General features: G+C 51.1%; 1 protein-coding gene across 2 annotated transcripts; it reads left to right on the forward strand.

Annotated features, from left to right (window-relative positions):
• The first annotated feature begins 5,783 nt into the window (after positions 1 to 5,783).
• Arpc1b (actin related protein 2/3 complex subunit 1B) lies at positions 5,784 to 21,776 on the forward strand. Of its 2 annotated transcripts, none has more exons than XM_041677852.1 (10): positions 5,784 to 5,893; positions 15,121 to 15,197; positions 15,897 to 16,001; positions 16,829 to 17,051; positions 17,947 to 18,054; positions 19,208 to 19,414; positions 19,507 to 19,582; positions 20,522 to 20,727; positions 21,176 to 21,266; positions 21,469 to 21,776. In XM_041677852.1, exons 2-10 carry the CDS (start codon positions 15,134 to 15,136, stop codon positions 21,505 to 21,507), a joined length of 1,119 nt encoding a protein of 372 aa, XP_041533786.1. In that variant the 5' UTR covers positions 5,784 to 5,893; positions 15,121 to 15,133; the 3' UTR covers positions 21,508 to 21,776. The 2 variants fall into 2 exon arrangements, with proteins under 2 accessions (XP_041533786.1, XP_041533787.1); XM_041677853.1 differs by having other exon boundaries at positions 5,816 to 5,893; positions 15,076 to 15,197.
• The last annotated feature ends 284 nt before the right edge of the window (positions 21,777 to 22,060 follow it).

Raw genomic sequence — 22,060 nt, forward strand, 5'->3', positions numbered from 1 at the left:
TGTCTCCCAACACCAAAATGAGTGCATGAATCTGGAGCAGCATAGTGTGACCATCTCTTCATTCCACTGCACAGGGCAAGCCAGATAGGCACTAAACAGGGTCTCGTGTAGCCCAGGCTGGCCTGGAACTCCCTATGCAAGCTGGAATAACCTTGAAGAACCTCCAGAGTTGTAAGGTGTGTTCCGTGGTGCTGAGAATGGAATCTAGGACCCTGTATGTGCCAGGCCAGTACTCTTCCAACTGGGCCACAGCCCCAGGCCTCTGGGCGGCAGTTTGCTCTCTGTTGGGGACTGGCTAGCAAGGGTCTAAGAATGTTAAGAAATTTGAAAGAAAATGACCCTTTTGATGACACATGGCAGACCTTACTATCTCCAAGAGAGGGCGTGGCAGCAGCACCTGGGAGCTGGCCTGTTGGCCCTGCCTCAGTCACCCCTATGCTGCAGTGCCCTCCTGGCACCCCTGACATCAGGAACTCCTCCGTCAACACGGACTTGTGTGCTTGAATATGCCAAGGTAGGTGCTGAGTGCCCACAAGACCTCTATAGTTGCTGTTCCTGTTACACTTGAGGGCTGACAAAACTCAAGTGCACCGGAGGAAGTGAATAACCAGAACCTCAGCAGTAACCACTGTGCGTGCTCCCCACTGGGCAAGGCTAGGCATCCTCCTGCCTCAGCCTCCTGAGTGCTCACCACCACACCAGGCTTTGGACCTTCCTAAGGAACACACTTTGAAGGGTTTCATTCTAGACTTGAGTTTCTCAATTGTCAGTGTACTGTTCTGACTGAGAAGGTGGGTGTGCAGCTGAGTGCCCTTGAGAGCTGGGCTGGGATGCCATGGTTGCTGGTGGCCATGCCCCCTCTGGACCTTTGGCCTTGGGTGGACAGAAGTTTCTCTTCTGCTGACAGTTTTCTGACCTCAATCGCTTGCTCTGACCCTTGAAACAAAAGGGAGGGTAAATGGAGCTGCTGTGGAAGACCTCCCACTACCTTTTTGGCCAGTCCAGTCCACTGCGCAGGAGGCAGCAAGGCGGGTGGGGGTGGGGTGAGAGCCAGCACGTGCTAATGGACGATGCTGTAGCAGCCCCACCCGCTCCCTCTTCCTAAGTGCGCATGAGGCTGCATTTTTTGGAAACCAGAGATGCAGAAAAAATAGAGCAGGTCATCATCATTCCCAAGGCACTGTGCAGATTCCTGGAAGAGACAGAAAGCTGTCCGGGATGGAGTCTCCCGAGCTCCTCCCCACCAAAGACTTGCTTCATTAGAGGTCCTAAAGCTCCCTCTCTGGTGCCCATGTCAGGATAACCCCAGCACCAGGGAGCTTGAGGCAGGAGGATTTTGAATTCTGAGACAGGCTGAGACCCTGAGGTGGAAGGTGGGGAAAGGGGAGGAGAGGGGAGAACAAGCCTCCTATTGCTTTGCAGTCTGAAAGTTAGTTTCTGTGTTTTTATTTATTTTATATCGGGGGCATGCACGCCCCAGTGCATACGCCGAGGTCATAGGACAACTGGCAGAAGTCATTACCATCTGCACCACCTGGTTTTAATGACTATGATAAATAAATGACAAGAACAAAAGAAAGAAAGGGGCTGGGAAGATGGCGGAGGCTTGTTTTGCAAGGACCTGAGTTCCAGCCCCAGAAGTCACTTAAAAAAAAAAAAAAGCCAGGTATGGTGGCACACATCTTTAATCCCAGCACAGAGACAGAGGCACAGGGATCTCAATGTGTTTGAGACCAGCCTAGTCTACATAATGAGTTCCAGGACTGCCGGGGCTATATAGAGAGACCCTGTCTTGGAAGGGAGAGAGGGTGGGCTCAGTGGTTAAGAGCATTTGACTTCTCTTGCAGAGGACCTGAGTTTAGTTCCCAGCGGCAACTCACAACCATCTGTGACTTCACTTCAGGGGATCTGATGCCCTCTTCAATCCTGGTGTGTACTGTATACATGTGGTGCACATACATGCAAGCAAAACACCTATACATATAAAAGTAATCTAAATATAAAAAAGCAGGGCTGGAGAGACAGCTCAGAGGTTAAGAGTACTGGTTGCTCTTCCAGAGGACCTAAGTTCAATTCCCAGCAACCTCATGGTAGTTAACAACCATCTATAATAAGAACTGGCGCCCTCTTCTGGTATGCAGGTGGAACACTGTATACATAATAAATAAATGTTAAGAAAAATAAATAAGGGGCTGGAGAGATGGCTCAGAGGTTAAGAGCACCGGCTGCTCTTCCAGAGGTCCTGAGTTCAATACCTAGAAACCACATGGTGGCTCAAAACCATCTGTACTGAGATCTGGCGCCCTCCTCTGGCATGCGGGCATACATCGAGGCAGAATGTTGTATACATAATAAATAAATAAATCTTTTTTTAAAAAAAGAAAAATAAATAAAAGAGCTATCTGGGCATGGTAGCACACGTCTTTAATCCTAGCACTCAGGAGGCAGAGGCAGGCAGATCTCTGTGAGTGCAGGTCAGCTAGGGTTACACTGTGAGAACCTGTCTCAAAAATTAACAAACAAGCCGGGCGGTGGTGGCACACGCCTTTAATCCCAGCACTTGGGAGGCAGAGGCAGGTGGATCACTGTGAGTTCGAGACCAGCCTGATCTACAAGAGCTAGTTCCAGGACAGGCTCCAAAACCACAGAGAAACCCTTTCTCGAAAAACCAAAAAAAAAAATTAACAAACAAAAGCAGGCTTAGTGGCATGTACCTATAATCCCTCCACTGGGAGGTGAAAACATTCCTGGGGTGCAAAGGCCTGCCAACCTAACACTCAGTGAATTCCAGGCCAGGGAGAAACTCAAAACAAGCTGTCTAAGGGAGGCTGACGTCTGGCATCTAGGCACGAGCACACACACACACGCACAATCTGCTTTGATCCATCACTTCGACCCCTGGTCACTCAGCTCCAGGCGGAGTGTGACAGCACAGAGGGTGTAGTGGAGCCCAGCTGCTCACCACACAGCAGGAAGGAAGCAGAGGGAGAGCCAGAAGGTGAAGATAGACTCTGCAAGGCACTTCCCCGGTGACTTTCTTCTCGGGTTCCAGCTGCTAGCACTTGAATTCAGCTAAGAACAGTGGACTCACCTTCCTGATCCAATCACATCTCAGTAGCACTATCAGCAGGAGACCCTTTAACAGAAGGCTTCCAAAGTTGCTTAATATCTAGTCTTTCCTTCCAGGATGCAGGGGTCAGAGGCAGAGCCTGAAAGCCTCACTTTGCAGATGTGGAAACTGAGGCAGGGCAAAGGTTAAGTGGCAGAACCAGAATTCTATTCTGTTTTCTAGCACAGCTTTATCATCTCCTCATTTTCTGGATGGCGCTGAATCCTACCAGCAGCTTCTCCAGGAGGGTCTGAGGACGGGAGAGCCAGTGCCATGAACACGGCTGCTGCAGCACAAGTCATGAGTTTCTTCATCCCGTCAGACTACCTCAGTTCAGGTCCATTTCCAGAGCAGGAAGAAGCAGTCCTCAGGGATTCATAAAAAACCTGCAAGCTGACTCAAAGCAGATAGGGGCCAGGGTGTGGCCCAGTGGTAGAGTCCCTGCCTAGAATCCCCCAGTGAGGGGCTGGGGTGTGGCTCAGTGGTAGAGCCCCTGCCTAGAGTCCCCCAGTGAGGGACTGGGGTGTGGCTCAGTGGTAGAGCACCTGCCTAGAATCCTCCAGTGAGGGGCTGGGGTGTGGCTCCATGCATGTGCAAAGCCTTAGGTTCCTTACCCAACACCACCAGAGAGAGAGACAGAGAGAGAGAGACAGAGAGAGAGAGAGAGACAGAGAGAGACAGAGAGAGAGAGACAGAGAGAGACAGAGAGAGAGAGAGAGAGAGAGAGAGAGAGAGAAAGAGAGAGCAGCTTGGTCCATGCCTCTCAACCCTCCTGAAGGCAGCTTGAGCTCAAACTGACTAGAGTTTACCAGAGCTCTGGTTTTCTCCATGGGATTGCCTTGTTCTGTGTTCTGCTTTGAGGTCTCATCTCCTCTTCCAGGCTCCTGCCCTTTGCTCATACAGCTCACCCAGAAAGGGCTTCTCTGCAGTGGGTCACTATCTAGAGTGGCTTGGCTTTAACTTTGTTCATCCACTAAAGACTCTGGGTCATTTTAGGTCACTAGTTCAGGACAGAAGACACCACAAGCTTACAGAGTCAGATCACTCAAGGCCTCCTGGGGCCATTTCCAGGCTTTTACCCTGGGCTCTTACTGAGCTGAGCAGGGACAACAGAACGGAAGCCAGGGAAGTACTGTCCCATGGGAAGAATGTCACTGGTGCAGTGTTTTTTTTCTAGCCAAACCAAAGAAACCTGACTTTGCCAAGGCAAAGGAAACAAACCTAGAGGAACAGCTAGGTGGGGACCAGGATGAGGGTTCCTCTGTCTTGGTGACAGGAGCAGTAACTCATGCAAATCTGAACCAAATCTTCTGGTGGCACAGGGAGAATGGAGGCAGGAGAATCACAGGTTCAAGGCCTGCCTGCTTGAGTTCAAGTCCAGCCCCAGAAATTTAAGGAGACAATGGAAAAAGTGAAAACTGGGGATGTAGCTCAACCATAGAATGCTTGCTGACTGTGTAGGGTCCTGAGTTTGAATCCCAAACCACAGTAAGAAAAAAGAAAAAGATTCACTGGGCTTGGGCTGTGGGAACCACTCCAAACTTAAAATATTTTTTATTTCACCAGACATAGTGCTGTGATCTCAGAACTCAGAGGCAGAGACAGATGGATCTTGTGAGTTTGAGGCCAGCCTGGTCTAAGAGTGAGTTCCAGGACAGCCAGGGCTACACAGAGAAACCCTGTCTTGAAAAAACAAAACAAAACAAAAAAAGTATTACACATATTGATTTTCCGTGTGTGTGTGTGTGTGTGTGTGTGTGTGTTTACACTACAGTGCACTATGGCATGTGTGAAGGCCAGAGGACAACCTGAATGAGTTTATTTTCTCTTTCTACCTGTGGTTTCTCGGGATCCAACTGAATTGGTCCTTAGGTTTGGTGGGAAGCAACTTTGCCATCTGAGCCATCTTGATTGCCCCTTTGCTTTTTTGAGGCAGGGTCTCATGTAACCCAGGCTGGCCTTGAACTAGTTATGCAGCCAATGAAGAACTTGAACCTGATCAGGTGTGGGTCGCCACAGGCTTAAGCACCTCTAACCATGATAGCCATTCCTTGAGGAAGTGCTCAGGATCTTCTCAGTGTAAACGATGCCAGAATTAGTGACACAGGATACTGCTGGGAGTCTAGGGAGGGTCTCTCACAGGTTGGGGGGCAAAGTGACCTCAGAAACCACCAGCCTGGATGACCCTGGAGCACTCCCTGGATGGCTTCAAGGCGGCCCAGGTAACTTGCAGAAGTGAAGTGTGTGGGACGACAGAGCAAGAAGTCACCTGGGGTGGAGGTGCTCCCCTGCCTGGACACCGGCGACTCTGCTACTTTGGGACACTGAGGATCTGAGGGGCGAGGCCGCCTACAGCCAGGGCCTCTAGTTGGGTGCCAGGGGTGGCTCCCAAAGTGCGAGGGGCGGAGGCACGCAGGGGTCACTAAGTTCCGGGGTGCCTGCGTGTGGTCTCCAAGTCTCTGCATTCTTGGCCCGAGCTCGGGCTCCCCTCTCTCCCAGCCTCAGTTTCCCCACGCAGAAAGTAGTTAGGAGAGACAACGTGCGCTCTCCAAGCGAATCTTGAGCTGAGCTGGACTTTACTGCGGTCAAGCGGGCTTCTTACCTCGAGGGGTGGGCGTGCCCTGGGATCTGGCCACAGCCGCCCGGGTCCCGCCCCCGGTCCCTGCGGGGCTGTGCCCGGAGGCCCCGCCCCCCGCCCACGAGGAAGTGGCTGCTGAGCTGCGCGGGTCTCAGAGCCGGTGCGGCGCGTCGACTGTCCAGAGTCCGCGGCCGGGGCGTCCCGAGGTGAGGGGCGTGGGATGATCGCGCGGTGTGTGGGGGGTATAAGGCCATCTAGAAGTCAGGGGACTTGAAGCTATGTTCGACGGTGAGGGGGATGGGGGTAAGAGGAATGAAGGGCCGTGTGCTTGGTGGCCTTGATGGGACTCCCGGCGAGGGTGGGACTGGAGAGGAGCTATTGGGGGCGGCGTTCTGGGGATGCGGGGCGCGGTGGGAGGAACCGCAGAAATTCCCCGCGCACTCGACGCCATCAAGGCGGCACAGCCCCAGCCCTCGCGCCCCCTCTCCACTTTCCTGGGTCAGCTTTTAGATCCCAGTTCCCCGTGTCGCCCCGTTACTTCGGGTGCAGGGCCCCACGCCCAGTCACTTCCCCCTTGGTCCGCAGCCTTCCGGGTTCTTGCGACCGGGAAATGAGCTGGCGCCCCCGCCCCGCCTTATCCCTCCGCCCCCAGTGACCATGCCCACCCCACTAGGATTCAGGGCTTCAGGTCTCACCCTGTACGGGGCGAGCGGACCCCTGCAGCACGAAAGTAGCCCAGCCGGCCACTCGGGACTGGGCAGGTCCAATCGGACCCCCGGGAATCCCGAACTGGAAGTCAGCCCAGGTGCTGGCCTTAGAACTTGTTCCCTCAGGCAGCTCCAGTCTGGGGCGGCGTGGTCGCTGTCGCGGGCGAGCCACCTAGCCGCTGTGGCGCTCAACTTGTCTTGCCTGGAAAATGGGGACCATCCAGATCCGGAGGCTTAGCGGCCAGATGTGGCCAACACACTTGGCAGTGTGCCTGCCTCCTGCTGCCGACCTCATTCCTGCACCCGGCTGAACCTGGCCTTGTGTGGCGGTAGGGTGGGGTGGGGTCCCAAGCTGCAACCCTGCCGGGTGACTTTGAGAGAAGTTAAGAAACAGATTTACCAGGCAGGCAGACTAAGGTTATAAGACAATGTGTGGAGCTGAGATGGTGCATAAAAGCACTAACCGTGCAAGTGTGAAGACCTAGTGTGAATCTCCAGCATCTACGAGAAGCTGGGGGTATGTCTGTAATCCTAACGTTCCTATTGTGGGGATAAGATAGCCGAGGTTGTCCTCCAACACACACATACACCCCAGAGTGTAATGTAAAGTTCTGTGTGAACGAAATTTTCTGGCGATCCTTTTTTGCTTTGGGTTTTTGGTTTTTAGACAGGGTCTCACTATGTAGACCAGAAAGGTCTCGAACTCTTAGAGCTCTGCTTACCTCTGCTTCCCCAGTGCTGAGATTAAAGGTGAACACACATTTGCATCATATAAAAAATATCTCCACATGAGTGTTTTGGTCCCAGGGTCTCAACAATTGTTTGGCATGTGCATTATCAATGAGTCGCACCGTCCAGCGCCCCTCCCCCCCCCCCACGCAGTGGTATGTGAGTTTTTCCACTCATTGGTTTGTATGTGTGCGCGCGTTCCTAATCAGGGCACCTTTTCAGCCCCTGTTCTGTCCCTTCTTATATGAGTTATTGGAATTTAGAGTTAGCACATCAAGCTTCAAATACACAGAACACATGAACAGCTGAGGATCTCTTCACAGCCCTGCCAGCACTGAATTTTATGTGTTTTGGAGGCGTTTTGATTATTGTAAAACTGATGTTTTACAGTATTTTATTTTAAAATTATTTTAATCTGTGTTGCTGGATTTGACTTTTCCTAGCTCTGTAAGACTTCAAGTTCAGCCCAGAGGAGGAGGAACTGGGGGTTTCGAGGGCTGCTCACACCACCCAGGCTCCTACCCACAACAGGAAGTTGAGTAAGGCTTAGCACCATAAAAAAAGAAACAAAAATGCTGCTGACTGCCCCGAGCAAGCGAGCAAGCGCCTGAGCTGGGCGGGGACTTCCTGGATTGCTTGTGGAGCCAAGGTCCTTGCTGCAGGCAACTCCTGCTTGGCTTAAGTCTCAAATCTAGCCAAACTGTGGATTCAAGGAAACCGCCAAGAAAAGTCAACTGTGCAAGGCAGAACCAACAGGCTGTGTCTGTGGGGCCGAGGATATCTAGCCAGGATGGAGAGAGCTAGAGTGTGTGTGTGTGTGTTGTGTGTAGGTAGATGTGTGTGTGTTGTGTGTAGGTAGATGTGTGTGTGTTGTGTGTAGGTAGATGTGTGTGTGTTGTGTGTAGGTAGGTAGATGTGTGTGTGTGTGTTGTGTGTAGGTAGATGTGTGTGTGTTGTGTGTAGGTAGGTAGATGTGTGTGTGTGTTGTGTGTAGGTAGGTAGATGTGTGTGTGTGTTGTGTGTAGGTAGATGTGTGTGTGTGTTGTGTGTAGGTAGGTAGATGTGTGTTGTGTGTAGGTAGGTAGATTGTGTGTGTGTGTTGTGTGTAGGTAGGTAGATTGTGTGTGTGTGTTGTGTGTAGGTAGGTAGATGTGTGTTGTGTGTAGGTAGGTAGATTGTGTGTGTTGTGTGTAGGTAGATGTGTGTGTGTTGTGTGTAGGTAGGTAGATGTGTGTGTGTGTTGTGTGTAGGTAGATGTGTGTGTGTGTTGTGTGTAGGTAGATGTGTGTGTGTGTTGTGTGTAGGTAGATGTGTGTGTGTGTTGTGTGTAGGTAGATGTGTGTGTGTTGTGTGTAGGTAGGTAGATGTGTGTGTGTTGTGTGTAGGTAGATGTGTGTGTGTGTTGTGTGTAGGTAGGTAGATGTGTGTTGTGTGTAGGTAGGTAGATGTGTGTTGTGTGTAGGTAGGTAGATGTGTGTGTGTTGTGTGTAGGTAGATGTGTGTGTGTGTTGTGTGTAGGTAGATGTGTGTGTGTGTTGTGTGTAGGTAGATGTGTGTGTTGTGTGTAGGTAGGTAGATGTGTGTGTGTGTTGTGTGTAGGTAGGTAGATGTGTGTGTGTGTGTTGTGTGTAGGTAGATGTGTGTGTTGTGTGTAGGTAGGTAGATGTGTGTGTGTTGTGTGTAGGTAGGTAGATAGGTGTGTGTGTGTGTTGTGCGTAGGTAGGTAGATGTGTCAGAGGACAAGAGTTGGTTCCCTCCTTCCACTGTGTAGGTCCAGGGGATCAGACTCAGGTCATTAGACCTGGCAGCAAGCACCTTTACCTGCTGAGCCATCTTGCCAGCCCCTATTATTTATTTATCCAAGGCAGGTTCTCACTATGAAATCCAAGCTGGCTTCAAACTCATGATCCTCCAGCCTCAGCCTCCTGAGTGCTGGTCTCAGTGTGGCACCACACCCTCTTTTATTTAACCCAGCACTCTTAGAAGGAATTCTGAGACCCAAGACCTGGAAGAGTGCCCTTGTCTGCACGGCAGCTGAGGACGCAGAAGGGGAGCTGTATCAGCCCTCCCCAGCCACAGGAGATGGCCTAGGGTAAAGGCTTCTGTCTGACTTTTCTCACCACTTGCTTCATTAGAAGAACATAGCCCCCCTCCCTCATTGTTGATGCATTGCTGTGATGCAGCAGGCTATGTTCCCTGCCTTACCATCCCTCAAGACAGTAACACCCGAGTGGAAGGCATTCATTTAGCAATGGCCAAAAAGTATTCCTGGAGGGCTAGGGTGTGGCTCAGTGGTAGTGCATCTGCCTAGAATACACAAGACTTTGGGTTCCATCCCAATACTGTGAAAAGGGAAAAACCTGAAGCTAGCCTCAAATTCAGTCTCTAGACTGCAAGTGTGTTCCACCAGGAACAGTTTAAGAATTCATGTCTAGCTCAATGATGGTGGCACACACCTTTAATCCCAGCACTTGGGAGGCAGAGGCAGGCGGATCTTTGAGTTTGAAGCCAGCCTGGTGTACAGAGCAAGTTCCAGGACAGCTAAGACTACACAGAGAAACCCTGTTTCTTTTTTTTTTTTTTTTTTTTTTGATTTTCGAGACAGGGTTTCTCCGTAGCTTTTGGTTCCTGTCCTGGAACTAGCTCTTGTAGACCAGGCTGGCCTCGAACTCACAGAGATCCACCTGCCTCTGCCTCCCCAGTGCTGGGATTAAAGGCATGCACCACCACCGCCCGGCTAGAAACCCTGTTTCAAAAAACAAAAAATAATAAAAAATTCCTATCTAAGAAATTAGGGTCCTGTCAAAGACCCTAGTTCATGTTCTTGGGCATTCTCAGGATAAAAACAACTTGCCTTGAAGACCCAAAGACCATTCCGTGCCCCTGCTCGGAACTCAGAGGGAAACAGACCTTTCCTCAGGATGACGTGCCACTGTCCCTCCCTTGCCCTACCCAGCCCTGGGTCTGCTGGCAGGGAGTAATCCTGCATGGGCAGGGCTCCTGGGTGAACAGACACCCCCACTCCCCTCAGTCTCCCCCAGTTTCCAGGGCAGTAACAGCAGGAGCCCCCTCATAGCCACCCTCAAAAGCCCCCTTTGACAGACGGATGAGAGGGCGAAGGGTCTAGCTCAGCAATGGAGCCCACAGGTCCTGGGGCTCATCCCCAGTAGCACCAAAAGTTAACCCCCCCCTCCGCCTCTTGAATACCAAAGTTACAGTTGTATCATCCACTCCACTCCTGATTGCCTTTCTGTTGTGTTTGGATTTTTTTTTTTTTTGAACAGTGTTTCTTTGTTTAGCTCTGACTGGCCTGGAAGACACTATGTAGACCAAGCTGGCCTTGTGGTGGCGCACGCCTTTAATCCCAGCACTCGGGAGGCAGAGGCAGGCGGATCTCTGTGAGTTCGAGACCAGCCTGGTCTACAAGAGCTAGTTCCAGGACAGGCTCCAAAAACCACAGAGAAACCCTGTCTCGAAAAACCAAAAAAAAAAAAAAAAAAAAAAAAAGAAACTCTCAGAGATCCCCCTGCCTCTGTCATGAGTGCTAGGTTTTAAGGGGGGGGGTCACCAAACACAGCTTTTGGGTACTTTTTACACCAAGGTGGATGGCAGGCAGTGGATGACACTCTCTCCCCCAGTCCCTTTTGTCTTGGGTCTTGCTAGTTTGCTTGTTTTCAGAAGCTGTAAGAAGAGGGAAATGGGTCTTCTCTTTCCCCATTTGGTTTTTGGCTCTCTCCTGTTCCCTTTTAGGGTGTTGGTGCTGTCAGAAGTCCTGTTCGAGTGTCATTGGTTGGTAGATGTGTCCTCATTTACCCAGTCACCTGTGCCTATGGTTAGCGTTACCAGCTTTTTACTGCTCCTCCACACAACCTTTAGGTTCCGGGAAACTGGGGCCAGGGCTCCTCCAGTTGTCTGTCTTAAATTCCCCATGAGGATACACGGAGCCTGCTGCTGCGGGCGGTAAAGAGAGAGATGGGGTGATACTCCTACAGCCCTGGACTTCTGACTGCCACGGGGAGATGGCCATCAACTTCCACTGGAGTTAGGGGCCAACCAGAGCTCAACTGGGCTTTGGAGTGACTTCAGGCTTCCTCTGCTGATCTTTTTGTTTTTTGAGACAGTCTCTGTGTAGCAGTCCTGGCTGTCCTGGAATTCCCTCAGTAGACTAGGCTGGCCTCGAATTCAGAGATCTACCTGCCTCTGCCTCCCGAGTGCTGGGATTAAAGGTGTGCACCATCCCCACCCGGCTGGTCTGTTTGTTTGTTTGTTTGTTTCTTTTTTTAAGGGAAGATCAGTGAGGATTTATATAATTACTGGCAGGGTAGCCCTGGTTTCCACCACTTGAATGTGTCTCCTTTCAGGGTACATATCCTCTGTGAAGTCTTCTGTAGTGAAGGGAGCCCTAAAGGACTGACAGAATCACCAGCGAGAGTGTCACGGTCCAAACTGGAGTTTCTTCTACTTTAAAACAAAACAAAAACCCAAAAAACAATTTTTAATTGTGTTATCTCTATGTGGGTATGTACATGTGACTGTAGTACCTACAGAGGCCAGGAGAGGGTGATGGGTCCCTCAGCAGGAGTTAGAGCTCCTTGTGACACCTGATGTGGGTCTTGGGAACCAAACTCTGGTCCTCTACAGGAGTAGATGAACCGCTAAACCATCTTTCATCCCTCTTCTACTTTTTTGATAGGTAGCAGATGTACTCAGGAGATAAGTAAGATGGGCTCTTTTGACAGGAGACACTCAGCACACCTGTTTCTACTTGTTTAAATGTGAATAGAATCTTTATCTCCTTGTGATAGCTCTGCCCTCCACTCATATGTTTCTTTTTTAAAAAATAATTATTTATTTATTATGTATACAATATTCTGTCTGCGTGTATGCCTGCAGGCCAGAAGAAAGGCACCAGACCTCATTACAGATGGTTGTGAGCCACCATGTGGTTGCTGGGAATTGAACTCAGGACCGTTGGAAAAGCAGGCAATGCTCTTAACCGCTGAGCCACTTCTCCAGCCCCCCATATGTTTCTTAATATTTGTTATTTAAACATATCGTGCTAGTCATAGTGGTGCACGCCTTTGATCCCAGCACATGGGGCAGGTGAGTGGAAGGTGGGCAGATCTCTGAGTTTGAGGCGAGCCTGGTCTATGTAGTAAGTTTCAACTTTGCCAGAACTACACAGTGAGACCCAGCCTAAAAAAAAAAAAAATTAAACTGGGTGGTGGCGGCACACACTTTTAATTCCAGCACTCAGAAGGCAGAGGGAGGTGGATCTCTGAATTCGAGGCCAGCCTGGCCTGGTCTACTGAACAAGTTCCAGGACAGCCAGGGCTATACAAAGAAACCCTGTCTTGAGGGGTGGGGGTGGAAGAAAGAAAAATAAAAACAAACAACCAGATTCAATGCCCCCAGTGAGCTTTTGATTCTATGCCTATACTCTCCTTTCCACTGCTGAGTCTTGTCTTTGTTCTCCGGATGTCAGGTGTCCCTGGCTGGACCATCCACCCAGAAGTGCTTGGGGAAATCCCCTTCTAGCCTGCAGGCTGAGGTGAGGGCTTCAAGGTTCCCAGTTCCTCCCTTATCCTAGTGCCTCAGAGATCAGGAAGGTAGGGGAGGCTGCTGTAGCAGGGGCTGTGTGATTGATCTATAAAAAGAATAGGTATGTATGTATGCTAAGTGTGCCTTGCAAGCCTGAGGACCAGAGTTTGAGCTCCAGACTTCTGTGAAAAAGCTGGGTGTGGTGTTGGAGATGGCTCATCAGTGATAAACCAGGTAGGACGGCTCACAGGGAACTGTAATTCCAGTTCCAGGGAATCAGACGCCCTCTCCTGGCCATTTTGGGCTTTGCACTTGTGTCCTTCAACTTCACATAATTAAAAACAACAACAACAAAAAAAACCAGCAGGGTGTATGGTGGTGCATGCCTTTAATTCCAGCACTGGGGAGGCAGAGGTAGACAGATCTCTATGAGTTCGAGGCCAGCCTGCTCTATAGAACGAGTTCCAGGACAACCAGGGCTATAAAGGAACACTGTTTCAAAAAAAAAAAAAAAAAAAACCCAGAAAAAGAAGAAAGACGTGACTAGGTGTGATGACGCACACATGTAATGCCAGTTTTGAGGAGACAGACAGGCGGTTTCCTGTCTCTGAAAAGCAAGATGGATGGCATCTACAGATGACACCTGGCCCGTGTGCAAGGCTTTGAGTCCTTCTGTCTAGCTCGGGCGATGTGTGCAACGCACCACTCACTGAACACAGGTTTTCTGAGAGTTCACTGGGTCCCCATTCTGGGCATGGGGAGCCAGATAGAGTCCTGGTTTCTGCTGGCAGATGTGTTCTATGCCACCCCAGGAACTGTCTAGAATGTTCCTGTTGTGTCTGGAAACAAGAGGTTTTCACCAGCTAATCTGGCCATGGGCAGGGCTTATCAAGGAGTACACCGTGGAAGGTTCATGAGGCAGCTGAGCCCACATGAACTGACAAAGGGAGTAGATGTGAGGCGTGTGTGTGTGTGTGTGTGTGTGTGTGTGTGTGTGTTTGTGTCTCTGAGTGAAGAGGCCCAAGGCAGGAGCATGCATGCCCCTGTGGCTGAGGGTTAGCTTGTAGGGTCAGAGAGGGTGTGTCTTAGTGAATAAATTGAGGCTGGGCATCATGCATATCTTGGAACAAAAGCATGGTTTGTCGCCTGGCTTCAACGTACCTTAAAAAAAACACAAAACTGTATCTACTTACTAGATTGTGTGTTCATGCTTGTGCCAGGCATGCATGTGGAGTTACAAAACAACCTGAGGAATTTGGTTCTCCCGTTCCATCATGTAGGTCCCAGGGATTGAACTCTGGTCGTCAGGTTTGGTGGCAAGTGCCTTTACCCACTGAATACATCCATCTAGACTGATGGACCCCTTCCTGAGCACCCTCCGCTGTGCTGCATCTTTTGTTGGTATTAGACAGCATCTCTTGTAGTCCAGACTAGCCTGGGATTCACTATGCTGAGGGCTTTGAATTTGCGATTATTCCCCTGCCTCTGCCTCTTGTCATCACACCCAGTTTATGTGGTCCTCATGAATGCTAGGCCAGCACTCTGCCAACTGAGCTACATCCCCAGCCCTGTTTGTTTTCTGAGACAAGTTCTGGGTAGCCCAGGGTGGCCTTGAACTCATGACCACCCTGACTTACTCTTACCGTGGCTGGAGTTACAGGCACGTGCTGTCAGGCCGCAGAGGGCTGAGGGCGGGGTGGGCAGGGTTACTGTTGTCTTATGCTGGTGAGGAAATGAGGTTCAGAGACAGCAGGTGGCATGCTCTGGGTCACACGGCTAGCAAACAGGGCCTTGATGCCCATCCACTCTGGATCCCTCCTGACTCTGGGGGGAGTGACTTCTGGGTATTTTGGGATGGGTATCTTAGTGGAGAGAGAATGGAGGGGACAACAGAGCAGCTCTGAGGCACATCTAGCAGGGTGTCTGAGAAGCAGGGTGAGTGCCCAGGGGGAGGCCAGGCAGGGCTGGTGGGGAGCCTGGAGGCTGGCCTCAGAGACCTCTGAACCCCACAGGGGTGGGGAAGCCCTAGAATGTCATCTGTTTTATCTGCCTGGCCTGCTTTGTACAAGGCTTGGGAAGGGAGGACCAGGGCACTGACAGGCCTAACTGCTGTAAGCTAGGCTCTGTTTGAAGTGGATTATGGGGCTCTTTAATTTTTATGACGTGTGTGTGCTATGAAGAAACTAAGGTGATTGATGACAAGCCTGTGTGGTTCAGGGTCCCAGCCCCCACTCACACAGTCATTGCCTTCAATCCCAAGCTCTGTTCCAAACCCATCTTTTGTTCTCTAGAGCCCAGGACATTTGTGACACGTGCTTTTTTGGGATGAGGGACATTGGGGCTCAAGGAAAGGGTGTAGCATGCTTGGCCAGTCAGGAGACTAGGGTGACCCAAGCTGCTTCTCTACCAAGACAGGGCACAGCTGACGCGCAATCTTTCCCCTCCCCTGGGTCCAGGAGACAAGTGACTATGGCCTACCACAGCTTCCTGGTGGAGCCCATCAGCTGCCATGCCTGGAACAAGGACCGTACACGTGAGTGCTCACTTCTGCAAGGGTGGCCTCTTGAACTGGGATTAGTTGGGACGAGCTGGGGACAGTGGGGTGACAGAATAGTGAAACAGCTTTGAGAGGTGGGGTGCAGTCAGAATCCACACCTTGGGCCTCTGTGCTTAAGGCAAGTGCTTGCTCCTGGAATGGGGTCAAGAACTGAAGAGCAAGGGGGGGGGGGGGGGGGGGGGGCGGGGCAGGCAGGTAGAAAAGGAAATGTTGGCATATTGGGTGGACAGTGGTTTAACAGCCTGGGTCTCCTGGAACAGTCTGGAGGGTAGTGGAAAGAATTAGGATGAACAGCACACCTGTCATCCCAAAACTTAAGAGGCTGAGGCAGGGGGGTTATAAGTTTGAGCTAAGCTACATAGTGATACCTTTCGCTAAGCAACAAAATGGGCCAGTGGGATGGCTCCGCACTGCTTGCTCTCCGGGACCCACATACTGGAGGGAGAGAACTCACTGCTCTCAGTTGCCCTCTGACCTCCACTCACGTACTGTGCACTCCCAGCCGTACACACATGCACGGCTGTGGGATGATGGATGAGCAGCTCCAGGGTCCTGAAATTGCTGTGGGGAAATTCAGGGGATAGGTCCAGGCATGGGGTGGCCCAGCAGGACATGAGGTGGGAAGGGTGGGCACCCATGCCACTGCCTCCCTAAAGTCATGCCTGTCTCCTACAGAGATCGCCATCTGCCCCAACAACCATGAGGTACACATCTATGAGAAGAGTGGTGCCAAGTGGAACAAGGTTCACGAGCTTAAGGAGCACAACGGGCAGGTGACAGGTGGGTGAGGACCCCCCTCTTGAGGAGGCAAAGGGATAGAGCAGGTCCAGGCAGAGCTGACTACTCACTCGCTCTATCAGTGGGAGTAGTCTGGGTTGCAGAGAAAACAACCCTCTTCAAACTGACTTAGGGACCATAAAGACAGCTCAGCTGATAAAGGGACTTACTTGAGTTCCATCCCCGACCTCACAAGGAAGAGAACCAGTTCCTGCACGCTGTCCTCTGACCTCCACAGACTACCATATACAAACACAAATAAATTTTTAAAATTAAAAGTCAAATTGGTGCCAGGCGATGGTGGCACACGTCTTTAATCCCAGCACTTGAGAGGCAGATGCTGGCAGATCTCTGAGTTCAAGGCCAAGCCTGGGCTACAGAGGGAGTTCCAGGACAGGCTCCTAAGCTACAGAGAAACCCTGTCTCGAAAAACCAAAACCAAACAAAAAGTCAAATTGGCTTCAGTGGTAAAAAGATTGTAGACTTCCCAAGGGGCTAGATCCAGCAGCTCAGCATTACTAGGACCTATCTCTTGGCTTTATCTCCAGAATGTTTGGGATTATCTTGTGGAAATTGGTAGTCCCCTAATAAGCTTCAGTAGTCACCCCTAGAGTGTGTTAGGGGAGGGGGATGCTAGTGAGTGGAGATGTGGCTCATCAGTCCAGCACTTGCATAGAATTCCCCAGTCAGGGGCAGGGGGCTAGAGGCGTGTCTTGGTAGTAGCATACTCGTTAGTCAGAGCAAAGCACTGGGCACCATAGTTACACGGCTAGGCATGGCCACTGTAGCTTGGGTGGCTTTAGCTTGTGTCCTCTGACCCTGTCCTGCAGGTATCGACTGGGCCCCTGAGAGTAACCGCATTGTGACCTGTGGCACAGACCGCAATGCCTATGTGTGGACACTGAAGGGCCGCACATGGAAACCCACACTGGTCATCCTGCGGATCAACCGAGCTGCCCGCTGTGTGCGCTGGGCCCCCAATGAGAACAAGTTCGCGGTGGGCAGTGGCTCCCGTGTCATCTCCATCTGTTACTTTGAGCAGGAGAATGACTGGTGGGTGCTTTGTCGGGGCCAGAGGAGGCTGGGGGTGGGAGAGTCCAGGGTGGGGTAGTGGTGCGGCTGGAGCTAGGGACTGCAGGGGTGCAAGGTCAAAATGGCCCCAGAATGCAGCAAATGAAATGCGAAAACTCTTGCTCCCATGACTCCAGGGAAATCTGTCCTGAATCTCACTGGGGAGGCAGATGGTCTTTTACTGTGGTCCCATAGCTCTGACTTGACACAGAGCACACCAGTGCTACTTCGGGGGACACTCCAAACCCTTTGCACACACTGCCACCCACTTTCAGGTGTGCCATACTTCAAGAGCCACTCACAAACACCCAGCCCAGGATGGCTTCAATTTCAATGTAGAGCCAGGGTGACCCTGAACTTGTGGTCCTCCTGCCTCTGCCTCCCTAGTCCTGGGATGACAGGCATGCACCACCATGCCTGATTTATGCAGGGACAGGAATGGAACAGAAGACTCCATGAATGCTGGACAAACACCCCACCATTTGAACTACATCTCCAGCCATAGGGAATTAAAACCTAGGGTCTCCTGCATGCGAGATAAAAGCTCTGCCACTGAACCACATTGCGAGCCCTAGTTTTGGTGGAGACAGCATCTTGCTAGCTAAAGCTAGAACTCAATTCTCTAGTATTTGTGTGCACCATATGCCTGTCCCAGCCAGTGTTGGAGGACAAGGACAGCTTTGAGTCTGGAAAACCATAATCCAAATCCCACCCTAGCCACAGAACCATGCGATCTTCAGTTGGTGGTGGCAAGTTCTCACCTCCAAAGGAACCCAGTACATCACTGCCTGGAGTAGGCACTCAAGTGTTGATGCAGTTGTGCCCCGGGACACTGCTGTCCATGTCACCCGCCTGCCTTTCTCACCCATGTGTGTAGGTGGGTGTGCAAGCACATCAAAAAACCCATCCGCTCCACCGTCCTCAGCCTTGACTGGCACCCCAACAACGTGCTCCTGGCTGCCGGCTCCTGTGACTTCAAGTGCAGGTAAGCTGGACATCCACCTGAGACGGAACCCTTAGCTGAGCAATAGTAGGGACTGAAGGATGAAGAACCTCAAGCGCCTCCTCCTAGACCAACTCCTGTGCTACCACCAGGCCCCCTGGGGATCCCCGGGGCATCAGACAGGATTTTCACCCTGATGGCCTGCTAGCAACCCAGGATAGAGTCTTAGCAAAACTTGTCCCTTGCTGTCTCTTGAATGTCAGCAGGGTCCCCACAAGTCCTCCCTGTGACCCCCCATACAGCTGTCCTGATTTCTACTGAAGGAGAATGGTGTTTAGTGTAAAATTCCTACTAAGGTACAAATGACTGATAACCTGGTTACTTACGGCCCTATAAACTCTCTTGGTCACTGAACCCAAATTCCTCCCAATCTCTGAATTCTCACCTGGGAAACTATAGGCCTATAGTTTTCTGATCCAGGGCCCGGAGATTGTGGCTTCCCTTGAGGCTTTAGGTTGATAGCTAGGGAGCTGGTCTGTTGGCCCCACCCGTTTTTGTTTTCATGAACTGGTGCCTTGCGGTTATAGCTCAGGCTGTCCTCAAACTTATGGTCTTCTTTTTTTTTAAAAAAAAATTATTTATACATACAATATTTTATGCATACAATATTCTGTCTGTGTGCATGTCTGCAGGCCAGAAGAGGGCACCAGACCTCTTTACAGATGGTTGTGAGCCACCATGTGGTTGCTGGGAATTGAACTCAGGACCTTTGGAAGAACAGGCTATGCTCTTAACCACTGAGCCATCTCTCCAGCCCCCAAACTTATGGTCTTCTATTAAGGGTATTAAACAGGTGGATCAAGAAGAGTTTAATATGTGTGGGAATGGTGTTGTGGGGCCAAGAGAAGGGCAGAATTGGAGCACAGGAGCTGTTATAGCCACAGTCTAGCCTGGCAGCGACTGGGACACCTCCTAGAGCCATCTGTAGCAGTTATAAACAGTCACCTTTCATGTTAGGGTCCCATGGGTGCTGGGAGGTCACAGGACTCTGAACTAGGCCTCCCATCCTGGCCCCATCTTGGTATATAGAAGGCAGAGGCTCAAGCCTGAATACAGCAGTCCTGCAGAGTCAGGTCTGGGACCCACAGACTTGGGGGAGGATCCCCTTCTCAGGCCCCTCTGTTTTCCCCAACAGGATCTTCTCTGCCTATATCAAGGAGGTAGAGGAGCGGCCAGCCCCGACACCATGGGGCTCTAAGATGCCCTTTGGGGAGCTGATGTTTGAGTCGAGCAGCAGTTGCGGCTGGGTGCATGGCGTCTGCTTCTCGGCCAATGGGAGCCGTGTGGCTTGGGTCAGCCATGACAGCACTGTGTGCCTGGCAGACGCTGACAAAAAGATGGCGTGAGTATGGGAACAGAGGTGGGGAGGACAGTGTAACTGAAGTACAGAGCAGGAGTGAAAGGGACAGCATGGCTGACCCATTTCTCTTTCAGTGTTGCAACCCTGGCCTCGGAAACCTTGCCACTCCTGGCCATCACCTTCATCACAGAAAATAGTCTAGTGGCAGCGGTAAGTGGCCTTTGGGGATACAAGGGCAGAGGCCAGTAAGTAGTCCCTTTTCACTCAACCTTCCCTCCCTCCCGCATCCGTATATTATGGCATGACAAAAGGGTATAGAGTCTCACTATGTTGCCTAAGCTAGTCTTCCCTTTTCCCTCTGAGTTCTCCAGGCTTGCCTTTAGTTCTGTAACCCAGGCCAGCCTCCTGAGTAACTGGTATTGCACGTTCTTGCTGGCACATCTATCCAGTGTGGGTGTTGGGGAAGGGGGGGGGGGCGACTCTGACCCTGAAGAAGACTTCATTTCCAATGCTTCCCCAGCTGTCTTGAGTGTAGAAGAGTTCTAGAATCGTGCCCTAACATCTCTGCTTACACTGATCAGTGCAAATGACAGGGTCATACCTAACTGGAAAGGCATATGGCCTATGGGATTGCTCTGGGAGTGAAAGCACTTGCTGCCCACTCTGATGACTCCAAGTTCAAGTCCTGGATCCCACATAGTGAAAGGAGAAAACCAACTCTCACAGGTTGTCTTCTGACCTCAACATGCACCCATACACCAAATTAGAAGCAGGCCCGCAGGAATGAACTAAGAGTCACCAAGTGTCCCGAAACCTACTGTCCCTTCTGCCCACTATTCTATTAATATGGAGGTTGCCAAGTTTGCTTTTTACCTGGAGGGTCACCCAGCTAGGATGGAGGTCCATCAATGAAAGGGCCCCAGACATGCCTTGCGTAGTGGAGGAAGGGCAGCCTTCTTAACTGTGCCTACTTGATACGTCTGAGGCTGAGGTCCCTCTCTCTGGGTCTTGGTCTATCTCCCAGCTGGGACATTGGTCTCCTGGTAGCCAGATGCCCTCATGGTCATGGTCCATCTCAAACCTCAGTTTCCCTGTTTTAAGAGTCCCTACCTCAAATGATGCTTCAATGGTACTCCTGTCCGTTCTCAGGGCCACGACTGCTTTCCTGTGCTGTTTACCTATGACAGTGCTGTGGGGACATTGAGCTTTGGTGGTCGGCTGGACGTGCCCAAGCAAAGCTCCCAGCGTGGCCTTACAGCCCGCGAACGCTTCCAGAACCTGGACAAGAAGGCCAGCTCTGAGGGTGGTGCAGCCACGGGCGCTGGCCTAGACTCACTGCACAAGAACAGTGTCAGGTGCTTCTACAGACACTGGAGAACACTAGGCTAGGGTGGGAGCCAGAGGGAGGTGGGGCTGAAACAGCACAATGCTGGAAGAGGTACTAGGCGGAAGCAGGCTACACTCAAATAGTAGGAACTCTCTTAGCAGTCAGCCTGGCTTTACTTGTGTGGCTAGCAGGACTTGCCTAGGTATGATGGGGCCTCTAGGATATTGCAGTGACTGGTGGGCTTCCTGGGAGTGGGTCCCTTCCTAGATTCCTTCCAAGTGTGAGAGATCCTCCAAAACCCAGAGCCACAGGGGTCTACCCTGTAGCATACTAGGTATCAGGGACTCTGCATTCTCTATAGATTCGGACTTGTCCTTGTCTAGGCCTCAAGGTTCTTGTTCTTTGTAGTTTTCATGGGAATAGGTCTGGGCACTTGTGGCCAGCAAGCCAAGCCTCTAAACCCAATATTCCTACAGTCAAATCTCGGTGCTCAGTGGAGGCAAGGCCAAGTGCTCGCAGTTCTGCACCACAGGCATGGATGGTGGCATGAGCATCTGGGATGTGAAGGTAAAGCTGCCCCTGCACCCCCTCCCTCTTTTCTCCTTTGCAGCTGCCCCCGGGCCTGGGACGGGAAATCATTTTCTGACCTATGTGGTTGCATGCCCTTCTGTTGGGATTAGGACTCTGCCCTCTTTTGTGCTGGGGCTGAGATGGGTGTGGGGTGTCTGCAGGACAGTGGAGAACCATCCTGTCCATTCTCTACTTGCAGAGCTTGGAGTCAGCCTTGAAGGACCTGAAGATCAAATGAGTGGTGGAGTGCCACCCTCATCCCAGCTGCTGGGAAAGAAGGAAAGGGGCTGGGGAGGCTAAGGGTTGCTTTGCTGAATGCTTCTAGGGTGCCAGTACGGGGCTGCTCCCCAAGAAGGGAGAAGACAGGTAGGAACTTTCCTACCTATTTAAGGAACATGTTAAAGAAATGCTTTTACTTATTGCTTAAAAAAGAAAGAAAAAAAAAATCCCCTAAGCACAATGCTGGTCATGAATCGCTTCAGAATATGGGGCAATAAACACACCAACTGTGGACAGGCCTGTCTGTGTCTCAAAGAAGCTGTATGGGTGTGGGCTGCTGGAAAAAATACTGACCTTCTCTCCTGACTGCGCTTCAGGTCAGATTCTAACAAACGTACACATTACTCCAGATCATAATGGAAATCTTTTATAATGTGGGCAGCTGATTTTTGGCAAATGTTCATTGGTTTTTTATACAGTCTCCTATTTCTATTTTAGCCTGAGACCTTTTGTCACATGCTTTGGGTTACCAGCATCTGAGCTGGTAAATTCCATCAAGGATTTCCTAATGG

Source organism: Microtus oregoni, unplaced genomic scaffold (assembly GCF_018167655.1).
Source record: "Microtus oregoni isolate MIOR12 unplaced genomic scaffold, Mior012 000029F_ref0000214, whole genome shotgun sequence".
Classification (NCBI taxonomy): Eukaryota; Metazoa; Chordata; class Mammalia; order Rodentia; family Cricetidae; genus Microtus; species Microtus oregoni.